Below are 26,920 nucleotides of genomic sequence, written 5' to 3' on the forward strand. Positions count from 1 at the left end.
GACGTGATAGCTGAGCCTTAAAAAAGCCTGGCATTATCCACATTTATAGGTTAGGAAATTGAAGCTATGTCATGTGGAAGTCTACTAAACTAAGAAGTAACTGCCCTGGGATTAGAGCTCAATTGGTTGATCTGCTTTCAAAGTTCAAGTTCCAGACTGTCAACTTGCTTGTCCTCAGTGCAGTTGAAAGGATGCTAATCTCTGAGTCAAAGCATTTGTGTTTATTAAAGGATATTTTAGTACCTACCATGTGGCTGACTGCTGAGCACTAGGTATATGAAGATGAAGAGACATTCACAGGAACTCACAGTCTAATAGAGGTGGGCAGGAATGAAAACAAAGGTTACATTACTAGTTGGTATGTAGTTTAATGGAGATATATACAGGATAAAATGAGAATGTGGCAAAGAAAGCTTTTGTAGGTAGAAGTGTCACTGAGAAGGTAGGTAGTTACACAGATTCAGGGAGAGAGGGAATAGGAATAAGATGGGGCAGAGGTGGAAGGGGAAGGTATTCCAAGAGTGGAAAAGTAGGCAGAAGATAAACCCTAAAACACCTTGTATGCCATGTGAAGATCAGATTTTTTAAAAAAAAAATCAGATTTATTGAGATATAATTCATAAACCATAAAATTCACCCTTTTTAAGTTTACAGCTCTATGGTTTTTATTAGAGTCACAGAATTGCACAAGCATCATCACAAATTTTAGAACATTTTCATCATCTAAAAGAACCCCCTATACCTATTAGCAGCCTCTCTCCGTTTCCCTCCAATACCCCAAGCTCTAGGGAACCACTGATCTGCTTTCTGTCTCTTATGAATTTGCCTATTCTGGACACCTCATATAAATGAGAAAATAGAATATGTGGTCTTTTGTGACTAGCTTCTTTCACTTACCATAGTGTTTTTAAAGTGCATCCATGTTGTAGCACGTGTCAGTAATTAGTTCCTTTTTATGGCCAAAGGTTCCATTGTGTGGGTATACCACATTTGTTTATCCATTCATCAGTTGATGGACATTTGGGTTGTTTCCACTTTTGGCTATTATAAATAATGCTGCTGTGAGCATTCGTGTACAAGTTTTTGTATGGACATAGGTTTATGTTTTTATTTCTCCTGAGTTCATACCTAGGGGTGGAATTGCTGAGTTTTATGGTAACCTATGTTTAACATTTTGAGGAACTGCCAAATTGTTTTTGAAAGCAGCTAAATCATTTTACATTCTCACCAGCAAGGTATGAGGGATCCAATTTAATAGGAGATTAGATTTTATACTATTGGTGAGCAGAATCACAGAATCACAGTGGTTGAAAATTATTGGATTCTGTTGCTGCTTCCCAGATAAGTTCAAGACATATGCTAGGTCGGAAGGCTTTTTTCTGATGAATGAAAGTAAAATGCAAGTCATTTCCTCAATTCTTGGGGGCTATTGTTATTCCGTTTACAGTCTTTGATTTTTATGTATTCCTATAGGCTACTTATAATCTGAGTTATTAAGGATTACTGAAATTTAGTGTTCATAAACTAAAACTAGCCAATTTCTAGAGCTTCCTGAGGTTTCTTAGTTTTCTTCTAAGAAATCTGTTAACTCTACAAAACTTTGGCAGCACTGAATTGAATTGAAAAATTCCTACTATGCACGCCCACACTGATGGATACTATTTTCATTGCATCATTGGATTGTCTTGAGTTTGATTTGGTTCCCGTTTCTGCTACTCTTGAATTAACTGTAATTAAAGACTTATGTTAGATTTATTTTTGTTGACCATTTTGCTCTTGTGTAACTGTTTCATTGCTATAATTTCTTCATCATGGTGTTATTTTTCTACTGGAAAATAGGAGCAAGTGGCTAGGTTGGATCTCTTGTTCCACTTAGGTGGGCCATGGTTAGAATAGTTTGAGAATGAATGGACTACATAATTGGACAGATTCTTTTTCACTCTATCCCACTCTAATAATTTTTTTAAATGGGTATTAGTGTACATTTAATTAAGGGTCTTAACTATGGACTACATGAATCTCTGAAAGTCCACAGATTGGCTTTGGAAGCCTGAAACCTTTGAAATTGTATGCCACATTTTGTGCATTTGTGTTTTTTTCCGAGAGAAACTGGGTTTGCCGAATTTCTTTAAAAAAAAAAAAGTCCATGACCCCTCAAAATTAAAGAATTCAGATGGGTGAAGAGAATTTGTAAATTTGTGATTTGAAGTATTGGGGAAAGTGAGACCTTACTTTGGTTAGGTGTTGCTGTTCAGTGATAGATGTTTTCTGGATACACTTTTTTTTAAAGTGTGACTCATTCCATGTTAGAATATCTCTATTTTATTCTTCCCTGGTAATTTTTGTCCCTGTCAGAACTTGGAGTTTGCCTTTAAAGTCCTCATTGCATATTTATTCATATTCACTTTCTTGAATGATTGGGATGTTCTATTTAAGAGTGTTATTTTTGCTGCAGTGATTGCATGCTTTACTTGAAATGTATTGATATTTTAAAACAAGAGTTAATTGGCTTGCCAGAGTAAGAAAATGGATGAATGCTTTTCTATCCATTGGCCACTAGTTTTTCTTTCCTTTACTCTCTTGTTCTGTTTGTGTTTTGGTGGAGATTGGAATTTACCAGTAACCGGTAGAAGCTCTCCCATGTGGACCCTGCTCTGGTGTGGCATCAGTTTGGATTCAGTCTCTTTAGGCCTCTGCAGTATGGTGTGTGTGGAGTATACTTTTCCTGTTTTAGCACTGGATGTAGCATGGTTGGATTTGAGATGAGGTTGGTAATTTCAGATAAATGTTTTTGGTAAAACAGACTTGTTACTTAATATTGTTTAAAATAGACGAAGAAATTGACGAGGGAGAGGCTCTGGGTGATTGATATTGGCTATAGGGTTAAAAGATGATGTAGTGTAGGGCTTCCCTGGTGGTGCAGTGGTTGAAGGTCCACCTGTCGGTGCGGGGGACGCGGGTTTGTGCCCCGGTCCGGGAGGATCCCACGTGCTGCAGAGCGGCTGCACCCGTGGGCCATGGCCGCTGAGCCTGCGCGTCCGGAGCCTGTGCTCCACAGCGGGAGAGGCCGCGGCGGTGAGAGGCCCACGTACCGCAAAAAAAAAAAAGATGATGTAGTGTAATACCAATATATTTGGTCATTGTCCCTGATTCCTGGCACAGAGCTCCTAAAACCTTTGGAATTCCCTGAGTGATAGGAAATCTGCTTTCCATCATACATGAGCTTATGTTAATGAGGTGACTGAGAGGGGCACCCCTAGATAGCCTCAGCATAAGGCTGAACAACCAGAGAGACCTAGAGGATTAGAGAGTGGGAATTTTCAGCCCCACTCACCAACCTCCAGGAAGAGGAGGTAGGTGCTAGAGTTTGAACTGTTTATACACACGCACACACACCCATATGTAATTTTTACGTAGTTGTAATCATAGTGTAGATTTTTGTCTACACGTTACATGGAAGAATTTTTTTTATGTGTTGTTTCATAATTTTCATAAGTTTTAATGGTTGTGATGTTTTTATCTAGTAGTAGGCTACGATTTATTAACCATACTCCTGTTCTCAGATGTTTAGGTTGTTTCAAGTTTTTTGCTATTATAAATAAAACTGTTATGAATATTATTATTTAGTGAATGTATAATAAACGTTTATTATACATTTCCCTCAAGAGGTTTTCTTCTAATCCTTGACATGTGCTAACAATTTTGAATATTTGTATCCTATTCTAGAATTTTGTATTTTTTAGAAACACATTGTATCATAAACGTTAGCTATCTACTGTGGCCTTGAAATTATCATTTGTAAATAGACGTATATTATTCTAAGTTAATATAACTTTATTTTCTTGTTCCTTTCTCTGTTAGATAAATTACCTTATTTGTATTTTTTTTTCTACTGTTGATGACACTGTGATATGCATCTTTGCATTCTGTTTTCCTCCTTTGGATTATTTTCTTAAGATAAGTTCTTACAAATGGGCCAAGTGGGGTATTTTGTTTTGGATGACTGTTGCCAAAGTTAAAGGCACATATTTTACCTTAAACCTTCTACTTCTGTGGTATTTGCCTTCTTTAAAAAATGGATACACTTTTCTTTTTGGACAGTTTAAAATTTACAGGAAAAATTGAGCAGATAGTACAGAGTTTCCCATATACCCTTCTACTCATTATTGGTAAATTAGTACAATACATTTGTTACAATTAATGAACCAATGTTGGTACATTATTATTAACTAAAGTCCATGCTTTATTTACTTTTCCTTAGTTTTTACCTAATGTCCTTTTTGTGTTCCAGGATCCCATACCATAGTACATTTAATTGTCATGGCTCCTTAGGCTCCTCTTGGCTGTGAATGTTACTCAAACTTTACTTGTTTCTGATGACTTTGACAGTTTAGAGGGGTACTGGTTAGGTATATTGTAGTATGCTGATGTTTTTGTCATGAGACAAACAACCATGGACCAAGCAGGCAAATGAACCAGACGTATTCATTGCAATATAAATTTACCAAAATGAATATGTTTCTTGTATACCAAAAATATATAAAGTTAGTATGTCATTTTTACTATAACCATAAAATACCTAGAAATAAAGGAGATAAGAGGCGGGATCTACTGAAGGATGCAAAAATACGCATCTGAGAATAGCCTCAAAAATTATGAAAAAATAGGATAGTGAGTAGAGAGGGATTTGCATATTCAAACACTATGGTAATTAGAACCCTGAGATAGGAGTACACAGGAAGACCCTCAGAACAGAAATATAGGCTGTGAGTAAACTTAGTGTATAAGAAAAGAGATGCATTTTAGATCAATTAGGAAAAGCAAATTATTTCATAAATGGTCTCAGAAAAAGTGACAGACATCACTAGTGCAAGAGTGGAGAAAATAATTTAGACTCATATTTGTCTTTCCGCTCTAAAATAAAAATCCAGATAGATCAAATATATAAATTTGGAAAAATATACAGGTACTAGAAGAAAATTTGGGCAATTTTCTGATGTGAGACAGGCCTTTCTTAGCATGATAGCGTACTCAGTAGTCATAAAGGAAAAGATTGACAAAAAAGGTATAACAAAGTTGGTACAACAACAAACTGGATAAAAAGTATTTGTAACATGTTACAAGTCTGGGAGACTGAAAGAGCAAAGTGTGAAATAGTCATCTAAGCAAGTGGGAAAGCAAATGGACTAGGGAAATGTGGACTTGTCAGGCAGGACATAGGGTCCACTTGAGTTAGTGCTCAGGAATCTAAAGTGAGACCAGTCAGCAACTTCATTTATATAGTCATGGAATAACTAGAGAGTTGGATTTAGAAAAGACTGAGATTTTGCCAGATCTGTAGTATGTAGGGAGAGAGGAGAGTGAAGTTGAGGGTGTATACAACTAACTCCTTATAATGGTGGACTGTGATATTTAATTTGGGTAAGGAGGGACATTAGGACATCAGGAAGGGTGTGAGGATATAAGGAAGATTGAGGGACAGTGAAAAGTTGATAAGACCAATAGTTTGTAGGTCCAGGTAGGGTTAAAGAATTGTTGGAGTTAGGGAACTGGAGAGATGGGGCTGTTGAGATGTTGCTGGTGAAAGGGGCATGGCAGAATTGAAATGGATTACAGAAGAGTACAGTTACTGGTAATAACAGGCCTAGGTTGTGAGCTGGGAGTAGATGGCTAAGATAAGATGGAGGGTAAGATTTTTGGAACAAAGGAGGTCAAAGACTTAAAGGCCAAGATATGGGCAGGATCATCTGTGTGAATATTGACATCACCAAGAGTTTTTTGGGGATAATGCTGGAGAGTAGATAGTGAGCTAGGTGTTAAAGCAGTCAGGGAATTACTCTGGTGATTGTAGGGGACAGCAGTGAAGGAGGAGAGCCAGTGGTCAAGTCAGATACGTGAAGGTCAAAAGCTAGTTTTCTTTTTCAGCTTTTATTATGAAAAATGTCAAACATATGCCAAAGTTTGAAGTACAGTGATCATTTATTTTCTATATTACTTCATTTAGTAATCTACTTTTTACTTAAATGTGTTTTGTATTTTTGTGGGGGCTTTAATTCTTTTTGTAATAAGGCAGCCTATAAATATGTTTCCAAATTCCTTTCCAGAAAGGTTGTGCTGATTTACATTTGTTTTAGCTAGGCATTAAGACTATACTTTCAGGCATCATTTCTGTAGTTCGTATTAGCTAAGTATTGATGCAATACTTATTTTTACAGCTGTTCTTACAGTTCCTTGCATTGTTGTTAGCTCTTCAGTGTTTCATATGAATAAGCTGCTGCCTATTTTCCCAGACCACACTCTTCCCTCTGCTTTTGCATGTAGTATTTTACCTCTGCCTAAAAATTTTTTCCCCATATTCATTCATTTAACAAATGTTTTGATGTATAACGCATGAGCTAAGTTGAAATGCACATGTCTGGTTGATTCATGGGAACTGATTTGCATGTGACCCTCTCTTTTTTTAGGCTGTAGAGAAGAGAAATTTGTGTTTAGGCACCTGGGCCCCTGGGACTATTGTCCCTTTGAACTCTTGTCTGGGCCCAAAGAAAAGAGAGAAAGAAGGGTTGCAAAGAAAAGCTTTACTTTCTCATTTTCTCAGCTTCCTTTTCCTCTGTTTCCAAACTTATGTATATTCATCTTTACCACTTTTCCTGTATTTTATTCTGTCCCAGAGTCTAACTTTATACTCTAGAGCTGTCAACTTCAACTTTCTCTGGACCCAGACTTCTTTCTGTTAGGTAACCTCCTTTCCTTTTCCCTTTTCAAAATTAAATCTCTCCGTCTTCCTCTAAAAGTAGTTTTGTTCTCCCATCTAAAAAGTAAACCCTTATAATCTTTCCTCTTTCCTAAAGCCTCTTATCTCTCCTCCCACCTGTTTTTCCCCTTCCCTTAGCAACATACTTCTTGAGTCACCTACATTTCACCTCCCGTTTATTGCCTAATCTACTTCAACTTGACTTTTACAGCCAGCTCACCATACTGGAACTGTACTCACAACAGATTGCCAAAACTAATGGCTTAGTCATGACTTCTGTGACTGTTCATGTTTGATGAATAGATATGTGGATGAAAGAAAAAATGAATGGATAGATGGGGAACAGGTATGGAGAATATATGTACTCTGTAAGTTTCATATTACTGCAAGGACTATAAAGAAGTAGGTATTTTGCTTTAATCATTCTCTCGTGGAACTGACCTTGATCTCCTTCGGAATCAGATGGGGAAAGAACATTTTTCCAAACTAATCAGCAAGTTTGGAGAGTTGCCTTTTATGTGTGTAGCACATGAAGTGGAGGAGGCACTGGAGCAAGTTTTATAAGATATGCCTTCAGGAACTTGATTATCTTGCATTTGAATGTCAGATCTTAAGTCAAATTATTTACACTAATCAGCATTCAACCAACATAATTCAAAGTATAATTGAAAAACCCAAGCCTTTCTCCTCATCCCAATAAAAAGCCTTTAGAATTCAATGGGAAATAAACCTTTATCTCTAAAAGTGTACTTACAAGAAAAAAAATAAACAAGTTACAGAAGGCCCATGTTGCAAGGAACAATTTGGTTTAAAATCCACAGCTCTGATGCCTGCAGGGTTTCAAGGAAGTAGTTTGGAGCCTGCTCTGCTTTCTTACCAGTTCCTTTTCTACATACGTATTCAGTTCAGTACTACCTTTCTCCATGCCTCCCTCGCTTTCTTTTTTTTTTCCCCCATATCTCAACCATCTTATTCATTTACCCAGTTCATTTGTTTAGCAAGTAGATCTGGTTTAGGCACTAGGCATAGAGGTAAATAAAAATGGTCTGTGTCCAGAACAAGTGAAACAGGCAAACACGTGAAATTGGGATACAGTATAAGTGAAGTTATTGTGGGATGAACAGTGTTATGGGCATACCTAGGAGATAGTGACTAACTACCTGAGAGGACATAAGTCTTCCAAAGGAGAGGTGACATTTGAGTTAGGAGTTGAAGAATGAGAAGAAAGTATGGTGAACGTGACAGAGGGGACAGCTCTTTACAAAGGAATAGAGGAGTGAAAAAAGCCTCTCTGTTTCAAGGAGAAAGGTTGGTGTACTTAGGACATCTGAATCTAGGGGAAGTGTCTAGAGATGCGTGTGGTAAAGTAGATTGGGGTGGGATTTTGAAGGGTGCCATATTTCATACTAAGAAGTTTGGGCTTTAACTTGTAATCAGTGGGGGAATTTAAGTAGAAGGGCATCAGTGGATGTTGTGGAAAAAACTAGCTCTGTGGAAGGCAGGAAGACCATTTTAGGAGGTTCATGCCCTAATTAATGTAATGACCCATTTACTGAGTCACAAGCTCCCGGTGATGGGCCTGGGAATCTGTAGAACTAGAAAATGTCCCAGGTGATATAATCAGGCAAGTTGGGAAACTTAAAAACAAAGCATTGGACATAAGAAATGTGGTTTCTAGGACCAGTTTTGCTACTGACTAGCTATATGAGCTCATAGAAGTCTTTTAGTTTTCCCATCTTGAAAATTGAGGGTTTTACACTAAATAATTACTGTAATTGTTTCCTTATAATTCTGTGCTTCTAAACAAATCCAACCTTAATTGAACTACTTTTTATTTATAATGGCTACAATTTTTTTTCCTTCTGGGTCTTACTGACCCTTTGTAGAAGAAGGATTTCCTACTCCTATTCAAGCATTTCTACTTTTCTCTGCCTTAGTATGAATATATTTACCACATTCTCCAAATTGCATTTGGCTTATATTAAATTGAAGCAGTGGTCTTTGCCTTATGCCTGCTATCTACCACACATATTTTCTTGGTTTCTAAAAAGGTAACAATGTCAGTTCTCCCCTTATGAGCAGGAAAATCTCCACATAGATATTCTAAAACCATTGATAATTAGCACAGTGTTCAAATTATATGATAACTGCAAACTGCCAAGATTGCCAATCATTACATGTTACCCCCTTTAAGGAGCAGAGAGAGGTGTTTATTGGATGCTGACTTCAATCACACATGCCTGAAACAGACATCAGCCCTGTAACTGGGGAGATGCTGATTATCCTTTTCCTCCTGTCAGAGGGTTATACCAAGAGGTAAGAAATAATTAGCACTCCCTAATTTATGTATGTGATTGCTTGTAGACCTAAGTGTTGGAGGGCGTCTCTGGCTTGTGTTTCTTTTCCATTAGAAATGTAGCAAGAGTAAGTTGATCTGTTGCTTGCAGGAACCTGTGACCCACTCAGCATTAATTATTATCCCCATTTAAGAGAGGAAAAGGCAGATAAAGTCCATGGGAAGTTCATGGGCTTTAGAATTAGACAGGTTTAGGATTGCATCCTGGCTTCATCACTTACTAAATTTTGGCAAGTAATTTAATCGTTCAGTTTCTTCAAGTGTGAAATGAGTACAGTATCTCCGTCCTCCAGGGGTATTGTGAGGATTATTAGTATTATCAAAGGTACCTAGCATTGTCTGGCACCTGTTAGACTAGTCTACAAGCTCCTGTGTGTGAAGCTCCTTGTACAGAACCTGAAATATTTTAGATTCTCAATGACTATTGAACAAGACAGATAGATAATGAAGTGTACTGCATTGACAGTAAGCACTTAGTAAATAGTAACTTTTATGATTACATAATGTAAAAATGTTGATTTTTTTTAAAAACATCAAATGTATCTGTTGTATTTTTCAAAATTTCAATTGATATTATTTCTCTGCAAATATAGATTAGAATTGTTAAGCGTGAAGTAATTATTCTACAATAGGCCAGAGAGAATTGATATAAACATAACAGATATGAAATGGTAGGCTTTAAAAGCTTAATGGTCCTACGGATGGACCAAGAGAATATCATACTAAATGAAGTAAGTCAGGCAGAGAAAGACAAATATTATATCACTTATATGTGGAATCTAAAAAAATAATACAAATGAATCTATATACTAAACAGAAACAGACTCACAGACAGAAAACAAACTTATGGCTACCAAAGGGGAAAGGGAGTGGGGAGGGATAAATTAGGAGTATGGGATTAACAGATACAAACTACTATACATAAAATAGATAAGCAACAAGGATTTACTATATAATACAGGGAACTATATTCAATATCTTGTAATAACCTATAATGGAAAATAATCTGATATATATATACACATGCAAACATATATATAAATAAATTTTTTAAAAGTCATCTGAACAATCCAGATATAGTTGGGCAAAGATAATGTAATATTTTGCATTAAAAATTCCTAAATAAATCATATATAAAAGTTTTAAAAAGAAGCTTATTGATTCCAACAAATTATGCTACCATATTCAGATGTTACCACAGTCAATCACATGTAACCTACGTACATACATGTTATAATGTAGTACCTGCATGCATGGGTGGCTAAATCCCATGTACCAGGTGAAGAATATTCTGTAATACCAGTACCTTCAGCTTCCCTAAGGGGATTTGCCCTCCCTGCCCCTCACATTATTTGATTTATTTTTTTGGTTTTATTTCAGGATTATACCTGTGATTATTGAGCATTTGTTATGTGGCATTCTGTTGTATTCACAGAGTACATGGTGACTAGCTAGAGCTTCTAGATAGATGATCTGTAAGTTTTGGACTTAGATCTAACTGATAAAGGCTTTGTGACTGTGGGATCCTATTCCTTATTTGTCTTTTGTAAGCCTGTGCTTTTTCTTTAAGCTATCTTTGGAAATGCACATGCTTTTATGCAGTTATAAAATGCATTGTAGGTAATGCTTTTGGAGGATTTCTCCCACATTTAAAAAAATCTCAGGAGAGGGGTGTGGGATGAATTGGGAGATTGGGATTGACATATATACACTGTTTATACTATGTATATACTATGTATAAAATAGGTAACTAATGAGAACCTACTGTATAGCTCAGGGAACTCTATTCAGTGCTCTCTGGTGACCTAAATGGGAAGGAAATCCAAAAAAGAGGGGACATATGTATACGTATAGCTGATTCACTTTGCTGTACAGTAGAAACTAGCACAACATTGTAAAGCAACTATACTCCAATAACATTAATTTTTAAAAAGTGGATGCAGTAAACATATTAGAGTGCAAAGTAAATAGTTTGCAATTACAAATTAATCAAGCAGAATGAAGGTTAGAACAAAAAGGAGTCAAGGAAATCTTTTTTTAAAGTTATGGTAGAAATTATTGTTAACTGTATTTTCAGATATATTAAAGTATATTTTGCCTAAAAAAAAATTAAATCTTGGGGAAAAAAATTCTCTCCTAATAAAATAGGGGTCCTAGCTACTGCATATCTTAAGTCAGTAGTTTCTTTGCAAGATTTGGCTTATTTTGGTTTAACATTACTTGTAATAATTTAAAATTGGGGAGGTAAAAGTGTTATACTTGTTTGTAGAATTTATTTATTTTTTAAAATTTATTTATTTATTTTTGGCTGCATTGGGTCTTCGTTGCTGTGCGCGGGCTTTCTCTAGTTGTGGAGAGCAGGAACTACTCTTCATTGCGGTGCACGGGCTTCTCATTGCGGTGGCTTCTCTTGTTGCGGAGCATGGGCTCTAGAGCGCAGGCTCAGTAGTCATGGCGCACGGGCTTAGTTGCTCCGCGGCATGTGGGATCTTCGTGGACCAGGGATCGAACCCGTGTCCCCTGCATTGGCAGGCGAATTCTTAACCACTGCGCCACCAGGGAAGCCCCTGTTTGTAGAATTTCTGTATTTGAGGAAGTTGTAATCAAAACTTGATTTATGAAATTTCCTTCTGTGTTCACTTTATTTAGCTGGTGACACCACGCTTCACCCAGTCTCACAGAGTATCATTTTGGGAGTCGTCTCTTTGCTTCCTTTTTCTCCATGATCTCTTATGTCTAAAGAGTCCCTGAGTTCTACCTGCTTTAAACACTTCTTTGCTTCTCCAGTTCATCCCTTCTCCTCTCTTCCTGAGGCCACTGTTCTAGATCAGGTGCCAGATAGCATTCTTATCTGTGCCAGATATTCTAACTGATCTCCGCGATGCAGGCTTGGCCTTTTCTTCACAATTGACTGTCTTATTTTAAGTGAAATATGACTGTGTCCCTCCTTAAAACCTTTTAAAACTTGTCAGCCACAGGTTCAAGTACAAGGTTCTTAACATTATAGCTTTAACTAATTCTTACTCACCTGTTGAAGCTCTACACAGTACCTCCTCTAGGAGTTCTTGACCACCCCACCATAGTTTAGGTATTATTTTTCTGTATCGTAAGCAACTCCAAACCTGGAGTTAACATTACCTTTTGAGAAAGAAGTGAAGAAAACTAACTGGTACATGGGTAAAATTTCCTCCTACCTAAGAAGAGTGTAGTGACAGGTGAAGTCTAAGTGTTGTAAAAGGTTTAAAGTTCCATTGCAGTAAAGCTTAAAAAAAGAATGTGCACTTTGAGAGGGAGGGTGGTTTATCATGGTAACATACAGAAAAGCTGGGAGTCAGAAGACTGAAACTGGCAGTGCCATTCCAAGCATTATTGGGGGTTTGCTCATCCCTACTGCCCAGTCCTTGCTTATCCCTGTTGTGTAGGTGGATGTGTCAGACTGCTGATGCCTGATACCGTTAAACATTTTAATCACAGTTAAATCCCTTTGCTCACCACACAATGATCTGGCCAAAATTTAGTAGATGATTGTTTGCTTTATAGGAAGAAAAGCTGCTGTTTGTTCTCTTAGCCATTAAATTTATAACTGAACAAACTGGATTTATATACCAGTTTTTTCGTGACTTACACTGCAGTCACTATGATATGGTGCCTTGTAACACTTCTTGGCAGCTATTCAGCCAACTTCTCTGGTGACACCTTCCACCACGACATGCAACTCTTTATGCCTTCTTTGTTCAGATGGCTTGTGCAAACATTTTTCCTCAGGCTTCTAAAAATGTTAATATTTAAATGAGAAGCCCGCGCACCGCGGCATGTGGGATCTTCCCAGACCAGGGCTCGAACCCATGTCCCCTGCACTGGTAGGCGGATTCTTAACCACTGCACCACCAGGGAAGCCCAACATACATGTTTTAATAGTTACTTTTAGTCCATTTTTATAAACCTGTAGAACTTAATTACAGTTATGCTACATTTATTTTGGATATTTTTCTTGTTTGGGGATTTTTTTTTGAAGAAGAGTATTATGGATTTCCATGTTATTGTACAATTAATTTATAGAGTTGATTTCTTTGAAATAAATTCTCGCCTAGCTGTAACAATCCTCCTTTTTCCCAAATTAATTTCTACAAAATTGGTTCATGCCAAAGGTTTCTCTATTAAGTATTTGCTATTAAATATGACTGTTTTTCTTTTAAATAGTTTTATTTTAAAGGCAGTACCATTATTCAACAAAATCTCCTACCCTTCCCCAAATGTAGATTGTCTGTTCGGCTGCTGCTGAAGCCCTGCATTGTTTTTTGTTGGAAGTGTGAGCTGAAGGGGACAGACATTCCTACTCCTTAGCGGAAGCACTAAGCTGCAATCTGCCCTTGTTGTGTTATTAATGGCACAATGTTTTCATGTTGTAGATGGCTGAGTGCTAGCAAGGAAAATTCAGGACCATGATGGCTCAGTTTCCCACAGCTATGAATGGTAAGTGGCTTCGTGCTTGTGGCAAGAGAAAGAGGTTATGAGATTTTTTTTCTTTGGTAGAGGTTATAAAATTTCCATTTAGATATTTTTCTTAAACTTATAAATGAAAAACTTAAAGTATTCTTGTTGAAAGTATTTAGATAGTTTATTTCAGAACACTGCATGTATCTTCTATTAGACTATTATGCAGTAAATCCCACGGCTCAGTATAAGCATGTTCTGTAGTATCATCTGGAATGTGGTGCTTGCCTTTGAGCAGTTAAGAATAAACTAAACAAACATTGTGTTTAATTTGTAAAACTGGAGGACAAAAAGCTTAGTGCCATAAGTGGAGAATATTAAAGGTGTTTTTGATAGCATGAGATGATTGTAAACTGATTAAACCAGTAAATATTCAATTATTAATATACATAAAAAATTGGTTCATTTTCCCTTTTATAAAGGATGATGTATGCCTATACCCAGTCGTTTAATAGGAAACATATTAGAGGAAAATGTTTAGGTAATTTCAATAATAAAAAGTTTTTAAAGTTTTTTTTCCTGATTATAGCTTTATTTCCCAGATACACATTAATTACCCTTAATAGGTCGTCTTACTGTGTATGTTATTTATAATTGAGAAAATGCATTATTATTATTTTTTTTTTGCGGTGCACGGGCCTCTCACTGTTGTGGCCTCTCCCGTTGCGGAGCACAGGCTCCGGACGCGCAGGCTCAGCAGCCATGGCTCACGGGCCCAGCTGCTCCGCAGCATGTGGGATCTTCCCAGACCGGGACATGAACCCGTGTCCCCTGCATTGGCAGGTGGACTCTCAACCACTGTACCACCAGGGAAGCCCGAGAAAATGCATTATATTTTTTAAATCACTAAACAAATCAAAGATGCTGAGTTCTTAATTTTGAGGTAAATTTTATTAGCTAATTAAAAATATAAAGAAATAGAGGGTCCAGTCAATAATCTTTAACACTTGAATTGAAAACCATAATAGAAAAGAACACTAGAAAGAAAAAAAGAGGAAAAAATCACCAATAATTCCACCACCTTCACAAAGGGATTGTGTTAATGTTACCATCTAGTATTTGATCAATTACATTAAAAAAAAAAGTGTTCTCACTCATAGGGCAAGATCAGTACATTGTTTTTTTGTTGCTGTTTTTTAAAATAAATTAATTAATTTGTTTTTGCCATTGCTGGGTCTTCGTTGCGGTGCGCAGGATTCACATTGTGGTGGCTTTTCTTGTTGCGGAGTATGGGCTCTAGGCGAGCAGGCTTCAGTAGTTGTGGCATGTGGGTTCAGTAGTTGTGGCATGTGGGTTCAGTAGTTGTAGCTCGTGGGCTCTAGAACACAGGCTCAGTAGTGTGGTGCACGGGCTTAGTTGCTCTGCAGCACGTGGGATCTTCCTGGACCAGGGCTCGAACCTGTGTCCCCTGCATTGGCAGGCGGATTCGGTTTTTTATTTATTTATTTATGTATTTTTTACATCTTTATTGGAGTATAATTGCTTTACAATGGTGTGTTCTGCTTTATAACAAAGTGAATCAGTTATACATATGTTCCCATATCTCTTCCCTCTTGCGTCTCCCTTCCTCCCACCCTCCCTATCCGACCCCTCCAGGCGGTCACAAAGCACTGAGCTGATCTCCCTGTGCTATGCTGCTGCTTCACACTAGCTATCTACCTTACGTTTGGTAGTGTATATATGTCCATGTCTCTCTCGCTTTGTCACAGCTTACCCTTCCCCCTCCCCATATCCTCAAGTCCATTCTCTAGTAGGTCTGTGTCTTTATTCCTGTCTTACCCCTAGGTTCTTCATGACATTTTTTTCCCTTAAATTCCATATATATGTGTTAGCATACGGTATTTGTCTTTCTCTTTCTGACTTACTTCACTCTGTATGACAGACTCTAGGTCTATCCACCTCATTACAAATAGCTCAATTTCGTTTCTTTTTATGGCTGAGTAATATTCCATTGTATATATGTGCCACATCTTCTTTATCCATTCATCTGTTGATGGACACTTAGGTTGCTTCCATGTCCTGGCTATTGTAAATAGAGCTGCAATGAACATTTTGGTACATGACTCTTTTTGAATTATGGTTTTCTCAGGGTATATGCCCAGTAGTGGGATTGCTGGGTCATATGGTAGTTCTATTTGTAGTTTTTTAAGGAACCTCCATACTGTTCTCCATAGTGGCTGTACCAATTCACATTCCCACCAGCAGTGCAAGAGTGTTCCCTTTTCTCCACACCCTCTCCAGCATTTATTGTTTCTAGATTTTTTGATGATGGCCATTCTGACTGGTGTGAGATGATATCTCACGGTAGTTTTGATTTCCATTTCCCTAATGATTAATGATGTTGAGCATTCTTTCATGTGTTTGTTGGCAGTCTGTATATCTTCTTTGGAGAAATGTCTATTTAGGTCTTCTGCCCATTTTTGGATTGGGTTGTTTGTTTTTTTGTTATTAAGCTGCATGAGCTGCTTGTAAATTTTGGAGATTAATGCTTTGTCAGTTGCTTCATTTGCAAATATTTTCTCCCATTCTGAGGGTTGTCTTTTGGTGTTGTTTATGGTTTCCTTTGCTGTGCAGAAGCTTTGCAGTTTCATTAGGTCCCATTTGTTTATTTTTGTTTTTATTTCCATTTCTCTAGGAGATGGGTCAAAAAGGATCTTGCTGTGATTTATGTCATAGAGAGCTCTGCCTATGTTTTCCTCTAAGAGTTTGATAGTTTCTGGCCTTACATTTATGTCTTTAATCCATTTTGAGCTTATTTTTGTGTATGGTGTTAGGGAGTGAGCTAATCTCATACTTTTACATGTAGCTGTCCAGTTTTCCCAGCACCACTTATTGAAGAGGCTGTCCTTTCTCCACTGTACATTCCTGCCTCCTTTATCAAAGATAAGGTGACCATATGTGCGTGGGTTTATCTCTGGGCTTTCTATCCTGTTGCATTGATCTATATTTCTGTTTTTGTGCCAGTACCATACTGTCTTGATTACTGTAGCTTTGTAGTATAGTCTGAAGCCAGGGAGCCTGATTCCTCCAGCTCCGTTTTTCATTCTCAAGATTGCTTTGGCTATTCAGGGTCTTTGGTGTTTCCATACAAATTGTGAAATTTTTTGTTCTATTTCTGTAAAAAATGCCATTGGAAATTTGATATGGATTGCATTGAATCTGTAGATTGCTTTGGGTAGTATAGTCATTTTCACAATATTGATTCTTATAATCCAAGAACATGGTATATCTCTCCATCTATTTGTATCATCTTTAATTTCTTTCCTCAGTGTCTTATAGTTTTCTGCATACAGGTCTTTTGTCTCCCTAGGTAGGTTTATTCCTTGGTATTTTATTCTTTTTTGTTGCAGTGGTAAATGGGAGTGTTTCCTTAATTTCTCTTTCAGATTTTTCATCATTAGTATATAGGAATGCAGAAGATTTCTGTGCATTAATTTTGTATCCTGTTACTTTACCAAATTCATTGATTAGCTCTAGTAGTTTTCTGGTAGCATCTTTAGGATTCTCTATGTATAGTATCATGTCCTTTGCAAACAGTGACAGTTTTACTTCTTCTTTTCCAATTTGTATTCCTTTTATTTCTTTTTCTTCTCTGATTGCTGTGGCTAGGACTTCCAAAACTATGTTGAATAATAGTGGCAAGAGTGGACATCCTTGGCTTGTTCCTGATCTTAGAGGAAATGCTTTCAGTTTTTCACCATTGAGAATGATGTTTGCTGTGGGTTTGTCATATATGGCCGTTATTATGTTGAGGTAGGTTCCCTCTATGTCTACTTTCTGGAGAGTTTTTATCATAAATGGGTGTTGAATTTTGTCAGAAGCTTTTTCTGCATCTATTGAGATGATCATAAGGTTTTTCTTCTTCAGTTTGTTAATATGGTGTATCACGTTGATTGATTTGTGTATATTGAAGAATCCTTGCATCCCTGGGATAAATCCCACTTGATCGTGGTGTATGATCTTTTTAATGTATTGTTGGATTCTGTTTGCTAGTATTTTGTTGAGGATTTTTGCAACTATATTCTTCAGTGATATTGGTCTGTAATTTTCTTTTTTTGTAGTATCTTTATCTGGTTTTGTTATCAGGGTGATGGTGGCCTCACATAATGAGTTTGGGCGTGTTCCTTCCTCCGCAGTTTTTGGAAGAGTTTGAGAAGGACGGGTGTTAGCTCTTCTCTAAATGTTTGATAGAATTCACCTGTGAAGCCATCCTGTCCTGGACTTTTGTTTGTTGGAAGATTTTCAATCACAGTTTCAATTTCATTACATGTGATTGGTCTGTTCATATTTTCTATTTCTTCCTGGTTCAGTCTTGGAAGGTTATACCTTTCTAAGAATTTGTCCATTTCTTCCAGGTTGTCCATTTTTTTGGCATAGAGTTGCTTGTAGTAGTCTCTTAGGATGCTTTGTATTTCTGTGGTGTCTGTTGTAACTTCTCCTTTTTCATTTCTAATTTTATTGATTTGAGTCCTCTCTCTCTTTTTCTTGATGAGTCTGGCTAATGGTTTATCAATTTTGTTTATCTTCTCAAAGAACCAGCTTTTAGTTTTATTGATCTTTGCTATTTTCTTTGTTTCTATTTCATTTATTTCTGCTCTGATCTTTATGATTTCTTTTCTTCTACTAACTTTGGGTTTTGTTTCTTCTTCTTTCTCTAGTTCGTTTAGGTGTAAGTTTAGATTGTTTATTTGAGATTTTTCTTGTTTCTTGAGGTAGGCTTGTATCGCTTTCAACTTCCCTTTTAGAACTACTTTTGCTGCATCTCATAGGTTTTGGATGGCCATGTTTTCGTTGTAATTTGTCTCTAGGTATTTTTTGATTTCCTCTTTGATTTCTTCAGTGATCTCTTGGTTATTTAGTAACGTATTGTTTTGCCTCCATGTGTTTGTGTTTTTTATGTTTTATCCTCTGTAATTGATTTCTAATCTCATAGCATTGTGGTCAGAAAAGATGCTTGATATGATTTCAATTTTCTTAAATTTACTGAGGCTTGATTTGTGACCCAAGATGTGATCTGTCCTGGAGAATGTTCTATGCGCACTTGAGAAGAGAGTGTAATCTGCTGTTTTTGGATGGAATGTCCTATAAATATCAATTAAATCTATCTGGTCTATTGTGTCATTTAAAGCTTGTGTTCCCTTATTAATTTTCTGTTTGGATGATCTGTCCATTGGTGTAAGTGAGGTGTTGAAGTCTCCCACTATTGCTGTGTTAACTGTTGATTTCCTCTTTTATAGCTGTTAGCAGTTGCCTTATGTATTGAGGTGCTCCTATGTTGGGTGCATATATGTTTATAATTGTTATATCTTCTTCTTGGATTGATCCCTTCATCATTATGTAGTGTCCTTCCTTGTCTCTTGTAACATTCTTTATTTTAAAGTCTATTTTATCTGATATGAGTATTGCTACTCCAGCTCTCTTTTGATTTCCATTTCCATGGAATATCTTTTTCCATCCCCTCAATTTCAGTCTGTATGTGTCCCTAGGTCTGAAGTGGGTCTCTTGTAGACATCATGTATATGGGTCTTGTTTTTGTATCCATTCAGGAAGCCTGTGTCTTTTGGTTGGAGCATTTAGTCCATTCATGTTTAAGGTAATTATTGATATGTATGTTCCTGTTACCATTTTCTTAATTGTTATGGATTTGTTTTTGTAGGTCCTTTTCTTCTCTTGTGTTTGCCACTTAGAGCAGTTCCTTTATCATTTGTTGTAGAGCTGGTTTGGTGGTGTTGATTTCTCTTAGCTTTTGCTTGTCTGTAAAGCTTTTGATTTCTCTGTTGAATCTGTATGAGATCCTTGCCGCGTAGAGTAATCTTAGTTGTAGGTTCTTCCCTTTCATCACTTTAAATATATTATGTCACTCCCTTCTGGCTTGTAGAGTTTCTGCTGAGAAATCAGGTGTTAACCTTATGGGAGTTCCCTTGTATGTTGTTGTTTTTCCCTTGTTGCTTTCAATAATTTTTTTTGTCTTTAATTTTTGTCAGTTTGATTACTGTGTCTCTCAGCATGTTTCTCCTTGGGTTTATCCTGCCTGTGACTCTCTGCACTTCCTCGACTTGGGTGGCTATTTCCTTTCCCATGTTAGGGAAGTTTTCAACTCTGATCTCTTCAGATATTTTCTTGGGTCCTTTCTCTCTCTCTTCTCCTTCTGGGACCCCTATAATGCAAATGTTGTTGCATTTAATGTTGTGCCAGAGGTCTCTTAGGCTGTCTTCATTTCTTTTCATTCTTTTTTCTTTATTTTGTTCTGCAGCAGTGAATTCCAGTATTCTGTCTTCCAGGTCACTTATCTGTTCTTCTGCCTCAGTTTTGCTGCTATTGATTCCTTCTAATGTATTTTTCATTTCAGTTATTGTATGTTCATCTCTGTTTGTTTGTTCTTTAATTCTTCTAGGTGTTCATTAATTCTTCTAGGTCTTTGTTAAACATTTCTTGCATCTTCTCGATCTTTGCCTCCATTCTTTTTCCGAGGTCCTGGATCATCTTCACTATCATTATTCTGAAATCTTTTTCTGGAAGGTTGCCTATCTCCACTTCATTTATTTGTTTTTCTGGGGTTTTGTCTTGTTCCTTCATCTGGTACAAAGTCCTCTGCCTTTTCATCTTGTCTATCTTTCTGTGAATGTGGTTTTCCTTCCACAGGCTGCAGAATTGTCAGTTTTTTTAAACTTCTGAAGAATTGACAGCTAATGCAGACTGTAGTACTTAGGATGTACTTATCCTCCTACTTAGTTTATAAAATATTGAAGATAATCTTGTATATATCTAATTTAAGTCCAATTCAAGGTTTAAGATCTTATTGAAATAAGCATCCATGTATAGCACAGAGCCTTCAAAAGCAGTGTTTGCTCCTTTAGTAAATTCTCAGTTATTGATTGGGTTAAAATTTTTTCATGCCCAGTATCATTGGAACTTGTCTCTAAGTGCCCTCCCTAAACCAGGCTGTTTGTCTAAATACTTCTGACATAGTCTTCAAATTTTGCCATGTCTACTTTATCATCCTGAGACTAACCACAGACATTTTAGACTTTTTTGGTTCTTAGAGCTGTGTTGTCTAATATAGTAGCCATTAGCTACATGTGACTATTTAAATTTATATTTACATTAATAAAAATTAAATTTAAAATAATAAAAGTTAAGTAAAGTAAAAAATTCAGTTGCTCAGTCACACAGCCACATTTCAAGTGCTCAAAGCCATGTATGGCTAGTGACTACTGTGTTGGACAATGCACATACATCTCAGAAAGCTCTGTTGAACAGATATTCTTTTCTTAGTCTGTTTGCTTCGCCTCCCATCTCCTTAACAAAACTAAAAAAGATCATTGCATTGTATTTTTAACCATTTGTGATTTTTACTTCTGACGTCTTCTGCACCAGCAGAATCATCCTTGCCAAAGCCTTCCTTAATCATGGTAGGTTTGCTTTCTGCTTTTCAAAAATTTAATGAAATTTTAAATACACAGGGCATGATATATGAGCCATAAGGTGATAGGCAAGAGGCCACTTCAGATACATGTTGCTACCATTTCATATTGTAGTGTAATGTGGGTTGTTTCAGCCTCAAAATTGTGGAGGTACTAAAGACTGGTTATGTGAGTACGAAGTGCTGAAGCCCATGACAGTGGCTCTGCCTAAAATGTGGAAGAGAGAAGGGAGAAAGAGAGAAAAGCAACAGCTAGTGGCTTTAAGAGGAAAAAAATACCATTTTTAATTTTAGAGCTTTATTACCTTTTTAGAATTTTAGAGCTTGTTACTGTTTTCAACTGTGTAATTAAGAAATTTTTGTTAAGCATTGGACCTGTAGAATCAGCTGTAGTGTTGTACTGCACATATAACCACCCAAGCATTTATTACTCAGGTCCCTACAGTTGAGACTTCAGTTCTATCTAGACCAGTATTCCAGTTGTGTTTTAGAGATTTAAGTTAGTACTGGGTCAATATATATCATTTGACTCTTACTTTGAATTGGAGAAATGTACCAATGAAGACTATTTCTGATATCATTTAATTTTTATAGCATACAAGTGGGATATAACCTTTCTGAATCATGTATGTTCAGAACTATGTGTTAGAATACTGCTGTGCCACTACCCAGCTATGCAGCTTAACCATGTGGAACTTATTTGTGTGTGTGTGTATGAACATATGCATATGTATGTATATCTATATATGTAAAACAGGGATGACACTACTTATTGCATGGGATCTAGCATACTGTGGATGTTCTGTAAACCTGTATTTTTCCTGCTACATAGACAATAAGAACATATTTGACAGAGCCAGTAGATGAGACTAAGCGACAGAAATCTTTATGAAAATACCACATTCTCAATTTAGTGATGAATTGGGGGGCAGTGGATAGAATTGTAATAGATTTCTAAGGTGATCATCAGACAATGTAAAAGATTTTAGATCTTTAAGGAAATATTGAAAACATCAACCCCAAAACTTAGGTTTTCCTGCCTTTCTATAAGACTTATGAATAAATGTAGATTAACCTTAGGATATATTTTACTTGAAGTTCAAAATAATAGACTGTTGGCTCTTTAAAAGGTTCTGTTAGTATATATTCTAAATAAGAAAGCTAGAATTGGATCAACTATTTTAAAATTGGCTTTGAATTACATATATTTCATAGTTTTCTTATTTCTATGTGACTTTTCCTTTCTGTAAAATTCTAGTGCGTTAATAACATGTTTTAATATGGTCATCTTTGGGGAAGTGTTCAGAATTGAAGATTATTTGAATACTACTTAAAAATTATTCTCATATGACTTAGGACATTTTTGTTCTGTTAGTAACATTAATCTTGATAATATTTAATCATGATTGTTGTGTGTGACTCTCTTGGCTTGTGGTGTCCCTTAAATATTAGAAAGTCTCTGAGCTTATTTAAGGGGGTCGTTTTATTTTTGTACTACTCGTCCTTACACACATTGGTGCCCTATAAATGTTTGTTGAATGAATGTACAATATATGAAGGTGTCAAGGTTGCTGGTTGGAGTCACGAAGAACTAAGCAGTAAGCATTATCAGATAGGGTGAGCTGGCCACTGCAAAAACAGGTACCCAAAGAAAGGTGAGGAGATAGTAGTATATAAGAAAGTGTTATAATGTGATAAGGATTGACACAGATTCCCTTCTGCTGAAACAGACTTCTCTGTAGTCTTAGGATAGCAGTCTGTCACTGCCTGGGGATGATGTATGTTAGAGCAGCTCAAGCTTCCCCAACCAGACTGTTCAGACTTAAAATAGTCGTAAGGTTTCTGACTAAAAGGCCTCACTTTCAGTATTTTCTGGCAAGAGTACCTTTATCACAAGAAAAGCCTGAGAAAGATTTTAATGCTCTGCCTTCTCCTTAATTATGTTGTTCCCTGGGATTGGGTTGAGTAAGGAAACTGATTTATTTAGCACTCTCCATGTGACAGGCATGTGTTAGAGGCTTTATATTTTTGTTTTAAGTTGGGTTTATTGAGATATAATTCACCCCTTTTTAATACAGTTTGATGAGTTTTGACAAATGTATATAGCCGTGTAGATTGGGATATGGAACATTTCCATCACCTAAAATTTTCCTTTGTCCCTTCACCTTACCCTTAGCTACTGGCAACCACTGATCAGATTTCTGTCTCTATAGTTTTGTCTTTCCAGAATATTATATAAATGAAATACACAATAGGTAGCCTTTTGTATCTTTGTGGCTTCTTTCACTTAACAGAATACTTTTGTGATTCATCCATGGCGTTGCATATATTTCTCTTTCTTGCCAAGTAGTATTCCATTGTATAAATGTGTACCACAATTTGTTTACCCATTCATCTGCAAAAGGCATTTGGGTTACTTCCAGGTTTTGGAACTTTAGACATAATGTCTAAACCTGCTATAACCATCAAATGACAGATTTTTATCTGGAAATAGGTCTTTATTTCTCTTGAGTAAATCCCCAAGGGTTATTGTTGGGGTGTTATTATGGTAAATGTATATTTAACTTCATAAGAAGTTGCCAGACTTTTCCAAATTATCTCTTTGCCTTCCCACCAGCAATGTGTGAGAGTTTTGGTTGCCCAGCATCTTTGCCAGCATTTTTTTTTTTAATTCCAGACATTCTAATAGGCATGTAGTGATATCTTATTGTGGTTTTTGTATTCACTTCCCTGATGATCAGTGTCATTGAACATCTTGTCGTATGCTTATTTGCCATCTGTGTATCGTTTGATGTGTCTATTCAGATCTCTTGCGCATTTTTGAAAGCAGGGATTGTCTTCTTATTGAGTCGAATCTGTAGTTCTTTAGATATGCTGCATATGTGTCCTTTATCACATATGTTTTGCAGATATTTCCTCCTAGTCTGTAGCTTGTCTTTTCATTTTCTTAACACTGCCTTTATGAGAGCAGAGGTTTTAGATTTTGATGAAGTTCAATTTATCAAAAAATTTTTAATGGTTTGTGCCATTTGTGTCCTAAAAAGTCTTGCCTTAACCAGAGTCACAGAGAGTTTCTTCTTTGCTTTCTTCAGGAAGTTTCATAATTTAGCCCTTACATGTACATTAGATATGATCCATTTAGAGTTAATTTTTGTATATGGTACAAGTTTGAGATTCTTTTTTTTTAAATGGATGTCCAGTTCTTTAAGCATAATTTGTTGAAAAGACTATTCTTTCCCCAGTGAATTATCTTGATATTTTTTTGAAATCAACTGACAACATATCTGTAGGTCTGTTTCTTTTTAATTATCATCAAGGTGCAGATTAAGACCCTTAATTAAGCCTGCATGGATTCCAATCCCGCCTTTAACATTTGCCGACTTTGTTACCTTGGACAAATTATTTAATCTCGCCATGCCTCTGTTTTCTCCTCTGAAAAACAGTGATAGTAATAATAGTTACCTCATAGAATTCTTGTGAGACTTAATAGAAACAATACATGTAAAACTCTTAAGAAAAGTACCTGACACATGGTAAGTTTTGTTAAATGTTAGCTATTGTTATTTTGTCAGTCTAATAGATAAAAAATGATATTTAGTGTTTTTTAGTGTGGATATGTTACATATTACGTGTAGTATTTACAACAACCCTGAGGAGTTAGGTAATACTCTTGTTTATAGAGGTGGCAATCAAGGTACAGAGAATGTGAGCATCTTATCTATGTACACTGGGAGACAGTGTAGTGTAGAGAGTTCAGGCTACCTAGGTTCTAATCTCAGTTCTGCCACTTGTTAGTTGTGTGACCTTGAGCAAGTTCCTTTACCACGATGAGTTTTGGTTTCCTCATCTGTAAAATGCGGGTAATAGTGTAGTACCTTATATATAAGGTAGTGGTGGCAGTCGGTGAGTTACTGTATTTGAAGTCCCTGACCGATAGGGCTCAATAAAGGTGAGTTGCTTCCATCTTTGTAATCCTTTTTGTTGTGGTCATTATTTTTTTATCATCAGCATCATTTTTCCAAAGTCATACAGTATTAAATCAGTTCTGTAGCCACACTACTTGCCTTCCTAGTCACAGGATTCATGATTGGTTAATTTATTTCATGATAAACTAATAAAGTAGGGGTTTCTTTACCATGTGTATGGTATTTATTTTAAAAGTGTGTAGGTTTAGCTATTTTAGGTCTTTAGTTCTTCAGTACATCTGTTCTTTCCTTCCTCCCCCCCCCACTAACCCCACCCCCAATGCAAGGCTTATGGGGATCTTAGTTCCCGGACCAGGGACTAAACCAGGGCCACCGCAGTGAAAGCACCAAGTCCTAACCACTGGACTGCGAGGAAATTCCCTGTTTCTTTATTTTTAACTCTAATCTTAAATCTTGTCTTTAAGAGAGGATGTTTATAGATTTTTTTAAAAAATCCACTCATTTAAGGCTTAGAAATATTAAATCCATCTAGTGTTTAAAATTATAGTGGGCAGGGCTTCCCTGGTGGCGCAGTGGTTGAGAGTCCGCCTGCCGATGCAGGGGACATGGGTTCGTGCCCCGGTCCAGGAAGATCCCACATGCCGTGGAGCGGCTGGGTCCGTGAGCCATGGCCGGTGAGCCTGCGCGTCCGGAGCCTGTGCTCCGCAACGGGAGAGGCCACAACAGTCAGAGGCCCGCGTAGCACCAAAAAAAAACAAAAAAAATTATAGTGGGCACCTATATTTCAGTGATATGCATTCCTGTAAACAACTTTGTAAGGCAAATTTTTATGGACTATAGTCAGCAAATATGTTTGAGTTTACATACCTAAACATACTTGGTTTCTTGTTGGTAGAAGCTGAGTAAACTGAAAAGGTAATCAGAAATAAAGTATAGGTGATTATTAGCCATGTTGAATATATAGCTTTAAAGACCTCCACAGAAAGCTGATATAACTATATGTGAAGGATGGACAACAGAAAGATTTGTAAATGACTCTTGTCTTTCCCCAAGTCCTGATCTTACCTCTCTGCTTTTTCTCTACTCCAATTTTTCCAGACATTTTTAAGTGTTTGTGCTGGGTACTCTGCCAGTTCTGAGCATAGAAAGATAAACACACAAAGCTCTTGTCCTCCAAGGGCTCATAGTCTGGTAGAACAGATGGATAGCAAACAATTACAGAACCTTTTTAAGTGCTCTATAGAAGCATGGAGAAGTCTCTTTGAGAATCTAGGGGAGGAAGCAATTAATTTGACCTGCAGGTGTCAGGGACCTCCTGGAGAAAGTGACACCTGTCCTGGACCTTGAAAGAGAAAGTTTGAAATGGAAGACGCTGATATGAATGGCAGTCCAAGTAAAGGGAACATATGTCATGGGATGAGAAAGAGGATGTTATGTATATGGCGTTTGTAAGAATTTACTTTTCTGAGATAGGGATACACTACCAGCATTCTTGTTGTTCTTGGTTTTTGTTTTGTATAGATTTCTTTCTTGTTAAATAGTAAATAATAGTATCATGATTAACATTTTTCTACATATTTTTTATATAATCAGTGTTCAAAAATTTTTTTATTTTTGGCCATGCTGTGCAGCTTGCAGGATCTTAGTTCCCCCACCAGGGATCAAACCTGGGCCCTCTGTGCTAGAAGCATGGAGTCCTAACCACTGGACCACCAGGGAATTCCCCCCCCCCCCCCCGCCAATGTTTTAAGATACATTATTCCAAGGGAAAATTTGGTTACTCTGACATGTAAAAGAGGCACATATTTTTATATTCAAATGTCAATTTATATGTATCTCCTTTACATTTTGTTGCTGGTCTTTTTTATTTTATTTTATTTTTTTTTGCGGTACGCGGACCTTTCACTGTTGTGGCCTCTCCTGTTGCGGAGCACAGGCTCCAGACGCGCAGGCTCAGCAGCCATGGC

General features: G+C 36.8%; 1 protein-coding gene across 10 annotated transcripts in view; it reads left to right on the top strand.

Moving 5' to 3' along the window:
• The window catches only part of ITSN2 (intersectin 2), a 162,287-nt gene that overhangs the window by 12,959 nt on the left and 122,408 nt on the right, over window positions 1-26,920 (top strand). For 5 of the 10 annotated variants that reach the window (XM_060027011.1, XM_060027010.1, XM_060027009.1 and 2 more), the window contains exon 2: window positions 13,520-13,583. The exons of 3 other annotated variants lie outside the window; for them this stretch is intronic. In XM_060027011.1, coding sequence (XP_059882994.1) covers window positions 13,553-13,583 — 31 coding nt within the window. In that variant the 5' untranslated portion in view covers window positions 13,520-13,552. Of the gene's footprint in view, window positions 1-13,519; window positions 13,584-26,920 lie in introns of those variants that run through there. 2 more of the 10 variants (XM_060027013.1, XM_060027017.1) reach the window with 1 other exon arrangement.

This window comes from Delphinus delphis, chromosome 12, assembly GCF_949987515.2.
Source record: "Delphinus delphis chromosome 12, mDelDel1.2, whole genome shotgun sequence".
Lineage (NCBI taxonomy): Eukaryota > Metazoa > Chordata > Mammalia > Artiodactyla > Delphinidae > Delphinus > Delphinus delphis.